At 45.7% G+C, this 12,399-nt stretch overlaps 1 protein-coding gene across 2 annotated transcripts in view; it reads right to left on the bottom strand.

Annotated features, from left to right (window-relative positions):
- The window catches only part of TRMT1L (tRNA methyltransferase 1L), a 410,259-nt gene that overhangs the window by 343,434 nt on the left and 54,426 nt on the right, over positions 1-12,399 (bottom strand). For both annotated transcript variants that reach the window (XM_085601513.1, XM_085601514.1), the window contains exon 3: positions 6,749-6,811. In XM_085601513.1, the coding sequence (XP_085457639.1) occupies positions 6,749-6,811 (63 nt within the window). The remainder of the gene's footprint in view (positions 1-6,748; positions 6,812-12,399) is intronic.

The following is a 12,399-nucleotide window of genomic DNA, read 5'->3' as shown; positions in this document are numbered from 1 at the left end:
CTTCCTGAACAGAGTACCCTGGTTACTGGGGTTCAGTCTGGGCGGGGAGGTTGTGCATCCCCCGGTGTTGGTTCCAAGGGGCTGTGAAGCGAGGTATTGGGAGGCTTTGCCCTGCTTCCTGTCGGACTTGGCAGAAACTCAGCTGCAGACCCCAATTCTGAGGCCCAGAACTTGGAGGAGACCCTCAAGCAAGGTTGGAACTCAAAGAAGGAAGAGTCTGGCAGCGCCAACAGAACGGCAGTAAGTCTTTTGTGTACTCGAGACTTCAGAAACAGGAGGCAAGCGAACAAGCCCTTGGAGACCAATTTGAAGGGGAGGCAGAATCCAACTCTCCTTCCAGCAGAGTCAGAAAGCAACAGGCCGCAGGGTAACAGGCAAGGATGCAGACCTTCCAGAAAAACAGCCCAGTTGAGTCCTTTGAACAGCATCGATGATCTTCAGACAGAGATTTGGTGTAGGTACAGAAGTGTCTGATTTGACGAGGCCAGAAACCCAGCACTTATACCTTTGATGTGAGGCAAACTTCAAAGAGTGTTTTTTAAGTGCACCAGCACCCCTTTCAATCCCAGCCCTCACTCAAGACTACCAATGGGGGGGGGGGCGGGTGGAGTTCCAGTTCTTTTTATGGGGTCCGCCCACTACCTCTTGAAGGGTAAGGGTGAGCCCCCTTCCTCCCATCTGCCCAGGTAGACGCATAGGAATGCAGATGGGTGCTAAATCACACCCAGCCCTTTGCTGTGTCTGCGGGGGTCCAGAAGAAATGCACAAAGGGATCTGTCACCTAGCCCAGACGTAAATTAGAGACAGGCGGTAAGGCACACAGAGCAGTACGAGCAGAGATATGTCCACTTTCTAAAAGTGGCATTCCTAAAATTGTAATGTTCTATTCGACCGTACCAGTATAGAGGATTTATTATTACCATTCCAAAGATATGAAACATGGAAAAGCTACTTATTTCTGATCAAGAATTACAGCTTAAAGGTATTTTAAGGCATTCCCCATTCTAGCCTAAGAGAGTAGTAGGCCTCGGAGCAGGGAAAAACGAATTTAGCTGTTTGTCACTACCAGGACATGTACACCAAAGAAGTACATGTCCTGCTTTTTACTTACATAGCACCCTGCCCTTTGGGTTACCAAGGGCTTTCCTTAGGGGTGACTTGTATGTAATAAAGGGGAGTTTAAGGCTTGGCAATAGCTTTAAATGGAAAGTCGAAGTGGCAGTAAACTGTACACACACAGGCACTGCAGTGGCAGGCCTGAGGCGTGGTTAACATGCTACATATTTAGATGGCACAATGAGTGCTGCAGACCCACTAGTAGCATTTCATTTACACACCCTGGGCACAAGCAGTGCACTTTACTAGGGACGTCGGAGCAAATTCAATATGCCAATTGGGTACGAACCAATGTTACCATGCTTAGGGGAGAGAGCACAAGCACTTAAGCACTGGTTTGCAGTGGTAAAGTGCGCAGAGCCCTAAAGCCAGCAAAAAGGAGTACAGGAAAATGGAGGGAGGTAGGCAAAAAGTTGGGGGAAGACCACCCTAACTAAGGCTGTCTGCTCTAATACTAACTATAACATCAGACTTCAGAACCCATGCCGGAAGAAGTTTAGTCCGCCCAGCTTGTGACACAGAAGCTCACACTCGCTGCCAAAAATTCATTCTTTGCCACCTCTGACACAAACATACAGAGACACAATAAGTTTGCAGTATTTGTGGTACTGACGGCATATCTAGAAGAAGCAGGTCTCTCCCGCTATCACCCTCGAGGTGGCCGATATATCACTTTTATTTAATTCAATGACCCCCAATCCAAGATCAACAGCAATGGACTGTGGTTTGATACATCTCTACCCAGATAATCCGAGGCTATTACTAGCTGACAAAGCATTGTCATGCAAACCAACCCTATCCAGGAGCACATAGAGACTGTGACTGGAAAGTAAAAAGAGTATAGACAAGTGCCACTGAGAAGCCTTTATATATCAGATCGTACCCAGCGGTGGAGCCACTGCAAACGTATCTCAGCATTGTGTTTTAATTTAATTAATGTAACGAGGCATATGCAATTAGATACTGCGGGAGGAGTCAAGGGTGCAGCGGACGATGACGAAGACGATGTGCTATCTTGGAGGGGAAGCATTCTTATTTCAGCTTGACAGTAACTGGACAGTAGAAGTGCCGCCACCGCAGGAAGGGGGTGGTGGGGTACTCTGGAAAAGGTCACCAGCACAGATAGACAGCAAAGTTTCTCTTGGATCAACCCTGGTAGCCAGTCATCTGAGGGATTACAGCTTAGGCTCTGAGAAAGCAGGTTAGTTACTGAATGTCATCTGCAGTCTGGGGTATTAGTTATGATGGGGAGTCTGCAAGATCTCGAGGCAAAGATGATGAGAGGTCCTCTCTGTCAGCTGAGTCAAATGAAGAGATGGGCAACATTGTAGTGAGATCCAGAAATGGAATGCTGTCAACAATGCAGATTAACGATCATTCAGGGCTTGCTCTTGGGATGGAGGTTGGGCCCCACCACTCTCATGTATGAACATCAGCTTGCCCCCAAATGCAGTGGGTTGACCATAATCTGGAGCGAGGGCCCTTCCCACTGGCTGCCCACCCAATTATTTCAACAAGCATTTATAATGGGAACACCTGCCATAGTGACACATAACCCTGACTGAGAGCATCTCATACTGACCATACAGTAAACACACTTGAAACACAGTGGCTGCGGGTCTGGTTGTTCAACTAACGCAGTAGCAAAAATACATGTCCAGGCATCACTTGGAATGACAAGTACTCGTCATATTTAGTAAAATAATCAATGCAAGTCAATCACAGCCCCTACAAGGCATCGCCTTTATAATCAAATGATTATGCAAGTACAACCAGGCACCTTGGCAAGAATGCCTAGCAACATATTTCCATTTTACTTATTTCACATATTGCATGTGACTTCCAGTCCCCAAAAGGAACATTATGATGTAAATAAACCACTTGTGCAAATGCACCTCTTCACCTCCAGGGGCTTTCTCTCCAAGACATCCCACGTTCAGCCTCTCACACCTCAGTGCAGTCCCAAACATCAGCAGAATAAACTTTGAAGCAATAGGTCGGCTTAAACACATGGCTGAACCCTTCAGGGGTTATTTACTTGGGGTCCCGATAGACTTAGGGGGGCATGACTTTCCGTTTTGGTGCTGGGGAGTCTGTGTTGCTCCTGCAGTTCCCCCTGCACCTTGGCAAAAAAATGGCAGTGACTCCCTTCTTCCTGGGGTCACCACACACACAAGCTGTAAACAAGCTGTTTTTCCTGCAGGCATCACCATGCCCTGCAAGGCATTATGGGGTGCTTTCCCCCCTGCTCGTGACTAACTGAGCAGTGGCTCTCCCGCTGCTTCTGAGAGGGAAGTGCTGCCTTCGATGGTGGCCTCTCTCCACTTCACAACTTCAGGGGTCCGGTCCAATCAGAGAACCCTGCGTGCAGGTAAGGTGAAGAGCAGATCCCACTCCCTGCTGCTCTCGCCTACTCCCGGACTGGCCACCACTCTTGCTTGCTGCTGCGGGAGCCGGCATGCAGGCAGACGCGGACTCCACAGCCGGCCGGATGGGGCCTGAGGGGAGTGCGACGGCACTCCTTCCTCTCGCCGTTGAGGGGGAGGGGGGGGGGGGAGGCAGTCACTCCACACTCACTCCTTCGTCAGACATCTGGGACCCAGGAAAGGGTCCTGGGCCCCATCCACATTCAAGGGGAGCGCAACGGCGCTCCCCAACTTCTTCTGCAGGGCCCGGAGATGGGGTCCCGGGCCCCTCAAACCTCTTCAAGGGGGGCTCGACGGCACTCCACGGCTTCCTCTTCGCCAGGGCCCAGAGTTGGGGTCCCAGGCCCAACGAATCTCTTCACTGGGGGTGCGATAGCGCTCTCCAGCTTCAGTTTTTGTCAGGTCATGGGTAGGCAGTTGAGCACCTGGGGGCCATTTCACAGGGAGCATGACGGCGCTCCCCAACTTGACTTCGCGGGGCCCAGGTTGGGGAGCCGTGGCCCCAAAGGCAATTTCACAGGGGTGCGACGGAGCTCCATGGCATCTCCTTCTTCCTGGGGCAGCCCTCAGGACCGGACCCATCCCAGGGTGCGTATTAATGTCCAGCGGCAGAGCCCCAGGCGCTTCATCATCAGTCCCAGCAAAGGTAGCCTACCTTCTGGGGGGCATATCTCGCCCCCTGTGCGGCCAATTATGACAATCTTGGCCTCTTCTCGCTCCTGGTGGCCAGCCCTAGGCATCTGGAGCACTTTTTACCATCCTCCTGGCCTCCAAGCGGGTGCCTCGGCAAGGAGCTGTCTTCACTGGCTCTCTGCCCCAGCCTTTCACCTGGTTCTCCTTCTGGGCCTCTCTTCTCATTGCACAGAGGCCCAGGCTTCCTCTTATTGGCCCTGGACTCCCTCAAAGGCGCAGTCCAGTGTCCTGGGACAGTCAACTGCCCATGGTACCAGGTTCCAACACCAGTCTTCCTCAGCAAGACCACACCCCAAAGAGAGCTCATCTTCCTGTGCAAGAGCTTTTAAGAGAAATTGGAGGGGGCTGACAGGAAGGCACTTCTGCCCTATCATGCAGCGACACATCACCGCTCTACCCCGATCCCTCCTTCCTGCACAGACCTCTGGGATACTTCAAGATTTAGTCCTCCAGGGGTCTCATGCCACATGGTCTCTGAAAAGCCCCCTTGCCCCTTTGCTGACTTCATGGCGCAGGCCCGGAGCAGTGCCTGGCACCGGGTGACAGCTGCCGATTGAAACCCTGCAGCTTCAACCCATCTCTCCCTCCTGGAGAGAAGACCTTCACCCTTGGAAATGCTTGCAGTGAAGGGATAGGCCTCTGATGCAACAGCTTGGGGAGCAAGGTAGTTAATCCAGCCTGGCCAGGTCACATCTGGCCGGGATCTGGTTATGAGCAGAGTCAGAGGAATATCACATTTATGGATGACCCATAAGCAGTACAGCTATGGCTTTGGACTCAGCAGAATAATTTATTTGACACAACTTACAGTGTACTTTGGTGCATGTCTGGAGTTTGTAGGCCCTAGGGAACTGAAACTACCCCATGGGGTCTCTGTCTCCATTAGAGAATAATGGAGTGTTCCTACAATGAAACAGTAAAGCACACAGACTATCCCTTACGCGTCTCCCCACATTATAAAGCCTATTCCATTTCACCACCCAACTCTGCATAATCCCTGTCACACCATTCTATCTGTACCAGCTCCTGGGCTGCGCACGACAGGAATCTCCCCCGGGCAGCCCTTACACGGGTGCAAACACGTGTGAACACTTGTCCACATGTAACCAGTCCAGTGCCCCTTACCCTGGCTACAGCGCAGCAGCCTTATCTCACAATGGACACCGTTGAAATCCACATGCAGTCCATTTTATCAAGAGTTCACTGTTGTGAGTTCCAGCTCATGAGGCTCCAACGGTAAAAGCACAAAAATCAGGTGCTCAAAAAGCAAAATATCCGGCCAGCTCAGATGGTCAGAACCACCTTCTCACAATACTGAAAGCAGGACAAATTTCTCAAAGGTGTTCACACCAATAACCCAGAATGATGGAAGTACAAAGACTAAAGGAACACACAACTACATATACTATTTGAAAATAAAATACTTCGCAAATTATGACCACCAATTTGGCATGCCATAATACATAACAAAAATGTTCTAATTTCCGGTTTAACCACTCCCAGGTAATAGCACACCTTCACATCTGCCCTGATATCAAAAACTCATGGTGAACATCTTATGGAGAGTGCACTGAAGAGAACTATACGTGGACAGAAGATAGCTGAAAATATTACTTACACGCATAATGGTGGGTGATAATAACCTACACAATCAGGCAAGTTGAACAAATAACACAATAAGTTCAAATAAAGGGTCTCTAGCCCAGAAGTAAGATCAACCACAGGGAGCTGTGCATAATTGTTACTATAACATCAGAGTTTCTCATCTGCACATAACCAAATACAACCCTCCCCAGCCTATGTGCCTCATCTTTCAAGTAATTTCATTTATAGTGGCTTATATTCATAACATCTTAAAAAGGTTATCATGGTGATGTTTATTTACAGTACTTTCTTGTAACTGGGGAAATGTTGGTTGCAGACTCACACGGATTTAGGTTTACTTAGGTCTTTCAGTTTATGTCCTTACTGTTTTGCTTTTCTGTTTATACTTGCTAATAGACCACATTATTGTTTTGCTCTTGTTTATTTACACCGTTCATGTTTGAGCTGAAATTCAATAACATAATTTAAACTGTAAAATCTAATGTTTGTGATGAGCTTCTTAAACTGGCCTACTATGGGGACAAAAAAGTGCAGACAAAGCCTGAGTCAGGGAAAAAGCATTAGAAACATTCTGCTGAGCAGGAAACCAATGATTAGACCCACTTTCCAACCCACAGACAAAAGTCCCTCAATAAGACATCATAAGGAAGCACTCTATGGCAGTGGTTTACATCAACAGAGGATCCGGGGCATAAAACCCTGAACAAGCTATCCTAAGCAAGTTGTGAGAAGAAACAATCCCCAGCATGAAAGATATGGACCAAAGTAATACATCCTCCATAAAAGAACAGCCACCCTTCCATTAATTGAAAAACATCTCTCTACATCTCCTGCTGGAATTCAGCCACCTTCAGGTTTCCTCAGTTCACCTATTCCAAATACTGAGATTAGATTAAATGACCACTTACCATCAGTGATGTTAGCCAGTTCCTCCAGTTCCACAAAACTTTCGACCACAGATATGTGTTTCTCTGTTTAAAGACAATACAAAGTACAATTAAACCGGAATAGAATAAAGTATGAAATTAGAATAAAGTATGCAATAGTATATAGGACTGTGTGCTACAACCACTCATCTCAACTAAACTAAACAAATCTCACTTAACTCAATAGTGAACCAGGAAAAGAGAAATGCTTGTTTCTTTCCAGCTAGCATGAAAGATCAAGTATAAAAACACCTAGGAGGAGAAACTCAAACAGGAGGTTTGGACTAGCGTATCGGATAACCTTTATAGGCAATCAACATAGAGTATGCAGGGACCTTCTCCTTGGCAGATCCAGGTATGGGTATTCAAGAGAAGTAAACTAAAAATAGTGCTGAAATTAAAATATTAAACTAAAATAGGGATGAGATTTAAATAAAATGACATGACTATTATTTTCTTTAACATCCAAGTTCTGTTCCAACACATGCAGGCTCATATGTTCCTCTCAACTGTACTTCTCACCAGCAGTAAATAAAAAACATACAAAAGCATTTATATAGACAAACCACAGTTTCCATGAATGCTGTAGTAAACAAACACCATAGTATATTAGAAACACTTGCCAAGTACACAACATCCATGACAGAACTTCCTCCGTAGCTTTCCTTTGCTGCTCAGCAGTGAAATAATTACTCTGTGCATGACTTTCTTGGTATTCTGAATCGTTTGACGCAATTGTCTTGGCAAATGTGACGTGCATTTCAGTAAATCAGGAAGCTTTGCAGAAACTGCCCGGACGTCTCACGTCGGGGCGTTACAAGCAGAGATATCCACAATGCCTCCCCAGGGGCACATTGGGCATTAACAAGGTGTTGGGGGGGGGGGGGGGGGGGCAGACACAGAAACGGAACTGAGATACTAGTGACCCTGCCTAGTAGTTGTGAAAGGCAGTGCCCCCACTGTTTAGGAATGGAGTACCTTAGGGCTTGAGAAAGCCTAGCAGGAAAGGCCTATGCCAACAGTGCTATCGGCTTTCCCAGCTTAAAGCATGGTGAAGGGTCATGCTCTGCAAAGCAAAACTAGCCACTAAGTGGTATGCCATAGTACCAAGGAAACACAGACCGACTTTCTGTTGCGGCGAAAAGCCTCACTGCAACACAAGCCAATTGGCTAAGTCGCCTGACAAACTGCTACAGGCACCGATAGCGTGGACGGAAAGGCTGCCACTTTTTAACATCATTTTTTTAAAATATCCATAAATTAACTGTACTCCTTAAGCAATAAGGAAAATAAAAATTAAGCACATTTTTTGTAATTCTGAAGCGTGATTGAAGCAAAGATTTTAGTAGAATCAAAAAAAATCAAGACACTTTTTTTGGTGATGTACAAATGATAAATATTCACTAAAACACGATTTGCACACATTATCATTTGTATGCAATATAGTTTTATCAGTAAAACTGTATGCGTGTGCACATTTAGAGGCCATTTCAATGGAAAACATTTCTGTAAATGAAAGTGCGCAACCCACGATGCATTAGATACATTAGAAGAAATTGCCCACCACATGGTTATTAAAGCTTGGTGGGTCGCAAATGTTGGTCTTTCTAAAAAGTAGGTTGTGGTTCTGAGAAGTTTGGGAAGCACTGCTCTACAGAATTCATCAAAACACATGCAAAACCCAAAAAGCATTTCTGGGAAGGGACCCAGGTAGCACCAAAGTGTAAGGTAAGGTAATCTTTATTGCAGAGTTAATTAAAACTCACAATTTAAAACTCACAGTTTAAAACATTCAAACATTAAAATACATAGATCAGCCTTGTCTCTCTTTTTACATTAGAGATTAAGATTCACACTTCCAGATTAGCTTGTTAATATTGTGCTATGAACAAGAGTCCTAGGTCCATTATCTATATTGTCCTTCCAAGCAGAAGTCATGGACGAGGCGCATTATGCTAGTCAGGTCTCTTTAAAGTGAATAAGAGAAAAGACATAATAAAGTGCTTGAGCTTCAAGGTGCCAAAACTTAGGCAAACAATCCCGCTTTAGGTTGGCTGTTGGCGTGCTCTGTAAGGTATGCTAGCTGCCTGCTATTCTGCTTCCACGTCTTGCTGGTGCTTTAGTCTTCCAGCCACTAAATCAAAGTACTTTGCAAGACGACAGTTTAGCTGGATCTCTTCTGGGTTAAAACCTAATTTTACAGCCTGCCTGCACGTCCTGATGCCCTTCTGGTTCCATTTTACTCGAAGTAAGGCACGCCTTATGCCCATCAAACTTAGGCAAATGCAGATAATGTGTATTAGATCCTCGGTTCCTGTTCTACAAAGACGACAGGACTGTTCTTCTTGTCTCCTTTTCCAAGGTGCCAAGTGAGGGAGAATTGGTAAAATGCCAAAACGCAACTTTAAAAACTTTTTTATCTTTTGTTTAATTCCCTTTTTCAAATAAGCTTGCGGCGTAAGAGCTTTATAGTCATTCAACACTATCCATCCGAGAACCCTCTTGGTTAGGGTTTCCTTATCTACTGTTAAGGATATAATTTTCGTTACTTTGATTACAACCTTTTTGAAGCTCTTATGATCTGTTGATGATTCCCAAAGATCGGTCAGTTCAAGGCTTTCTAATGATTCTAACGGGTACTCCCTGGCAGGTGATTTCTCTCGTTGTGACAACTCGGTCCAGAGGTGGGCATTTAGAGATCCTTGCTCTGCACCTCTGATCTTGTGCCAACATTTTATATAGGCACCCCTTCTTTCCACTGTTTGCTTCTGAAGGCCAAATTCGAGAGGTATTTGGGCAGGTGATACGTAGTTGGGTAGCTGAAAAATTGCTCTGTATGTACTGCTAATCACTTTATCTAGGACCAACGCGTCTTTTCCATGCGTTGGTTCGCTCCCATATGTGAGCATTGGCTGCAGTCGCGTTCTGATCACTTGTAGGAGAGGGTCAATTGTACAGTCTGGTAGAACTTTCTTCTGGGGCTTCATCGCGAGTTAACTCATGGTGCCCTTTCAGCGCAGGGTCTCTAGTTGAGGTTTAAACGAGCCTCTGCTGTCCAATAGTACTTGCTACTTGGTCCAGTTTCCACCCTTCCAAGTACCAAGTATTTTTCCTGGACTTGTTATAGTTCACGGTCATAGTTTTTGTTTTATTTAAATTAATGATTAGTCCATTCTGTTGCGAGAATTTGCTAGCGGTATCCAGAAGGTGTTGAGGCCGATTGGAGACCGGCTTATTAAGACCAGGTCATCCGCATATAGAAGATTGGACAGCGAGATTTTTCCCAATCGTGAGGCGTGTGATGTAATATTGTCCAATTCCCCCGGAAGGTCTGCTAAGAAGAGATTAAACAGCATGGGGGCTAGAACGCACCCTTGCTTTAGGCCTTTGGAGGTGTTAATCCGCCTTGAGAGATGCATCCCATCTCCCAACTTGATCTTGACCCAGGTGTTAGTATGTAATAAGATCAGCTGTTTCAGAAGAGGTCTCGGTATCCCCCACTTTTCCAACTTCTGCCATAGTTTGGCCTGATCCACATGGTCAAACGCTGCGCTATAATCTATAAAAATATAAAAATAGCGAGCTCTTTGCTACTTTTGCCACCTCTGTCAGCAGGGTTAGCGCCATGATGTTCGTTGTAGTACCCTGTCCACTGCAAAGCACACAGGAAAGGTGTTAATTATGGGAAAGGGGATCACTTAGCAAAGAGCAGCATCACCAGCTTAAGAATGACATAAGGTAATGAGAATCTGGAGAACCTCAAGCAGCACACTCTTGTGCCAAATGTCCATTTGCTGAATAACATGAATGATTTCTGAGACGCGGCGCTCACCTGTGAAGTGAGTTTCCCTAGGGAGGTGGGAAGATTTAGCACATAGAGGGCGATACGGATGAAGAAAATTATGGGGATTCCTTAGGTGGGACGCAGACGTAGAACCCTGAAGGCACAAGTTTGCCACTGTGAAAAGAACAAGACCAGCACAGGAAATCTACAGAGAAGTTGGAGAACAAGGGTGATTTCATCCCAGAACTGAATGTACACCCTAGATCCTTATATTGGGTGCTCTCAGACAAAGTGACCAGAAATCTCCAGAAATGGCTCAGGACACCTTTAAACAGACGGGACCGTAATAAATGCAGGGCCAAGCACCCTTGGTCATATATTGAGAACAAGGTGCAAGTCACCCCTGAAGAAGACACAAAATGATCAACTGTATGTCAAAATTTACAAAGGACCTGCAGTCAGGATCGTTTGCTAGATAGCCTAAGACTGCTTGCAAGTATCTTAGATTTGGCAGAGGAGGCTAAGACTACAAGAATTCCAATAGACCCAGTTGTTTTGAAAGGTTGGGTCAAATGAGCTATAAGCTTTCTGGGCAACACCAATTGTACAATAGCAGCAGAGAGGGTTTTTTTTTTGTTTACTGAAACTCAGCTCTAAGTTGGAGGACCTAGCTACGAGTGAAGATGGAGAAATCACACATGGATAACTGTTCAAAGACTCTTTAATAAAAGAAGTAGCTATGTCTTAGGTGCAACTATATCATGTAGGATAAGATGCCATCATCTCTTCGGCGTTTGGACGAAGGTGTTTTGGCATGGCTACTTAAGGGAGGGGCTACTTGGCCAGTTACGGCTTCTTGAACAAGTTCCACAGGTACAGATTCAGCTAACAATGGCAAGAGAGAAAAAGAGCATCCCTTTCTTCCTGTCCAGGGGCATAGGTGGTCGAGGAAGGCCTTGATGAGTTTCAGAAATTGCACAATGATAACTCAGGTGGGAAAGATTCATGCTGAACATGTGCATCTGGGGACGATATTAGTGTACTAGCATAATTTGTGGGCTTGTGACGAACATTTTCCCAGGACGCCTAGCTCTTCTAAATAGTGGAAGGTTTTTTCGCTAGAGGTAAAGGACCATTCCAAGGTGTACTGCCACATCAAATAATTTTTCCAGAGAACCAGCAGTTCTGCTGGACACAGAGGTCAAAAAGCATTCCACAAAAAGGCCACTCATCTAGCAGATATGCTGGCCCTTTCTTGTATGGGCAATTTGTTTTTGACCGCTAAAAGGAATCATTACCGTTTTGCCTACTAATAAATCTAACAGCTGACTCGGCGGCTAGTATATAGCAACTTCAAGAAAGAAAGGATTCATCTATTTGTTGGTACCTATTTGGGAGCCTCACCAATGTTTCCCGCAAGTTCAATGGGGCAGCCAGACATGGGGATTTTTCAATCAGCCATTTTATTTGTCTTGTGCCCCATGACGTTTCACAAAACGTAAAGCCTGTGGCGGTGTTTTTACAATCCAGGTTATCAGGTATTATGGATAAATACAGATCAGTCCAAAAACAGGTCTCCATGGCAATTTCCATCTTGCATGAATAGGGGTTTGTGATAAACTGGACCAAGTCAATCAGAACGCTGACCTCGAACGTGGAATTTCTCTGTTTCATGGTGGATTCGGTAAGAGTGGTTCTTAAGTTAGGCATGCAAAAGATCCAGACAATAAATAAGGAAGGTGCTAGCTTTCACTCAAATTTCCTTGAGGGATTTAGCCACAGTAGTGGGGAGATTGTGTGTATCCATTCAAGCAATATTTCCACCCCGCTACATTACTAGGCCTTACAG

The sequence above is a fragment of the Triturus cristatus genome, chromosome 4_2 (assembly GCF_964204655.1).
Source record: "Triturus cristatus chromosome 4_2, aTriCri1.1, whole genome shotgun sequence".
Lineage (NCBI taxonomy): Eukaryota > Metazoa > Chordata > Amphibia > Caudata > Salamandridae > Triturus > Triturus cristatus.
This window is presented reverse-complemented; position numbering and strand designations above follow the sequence as displayed.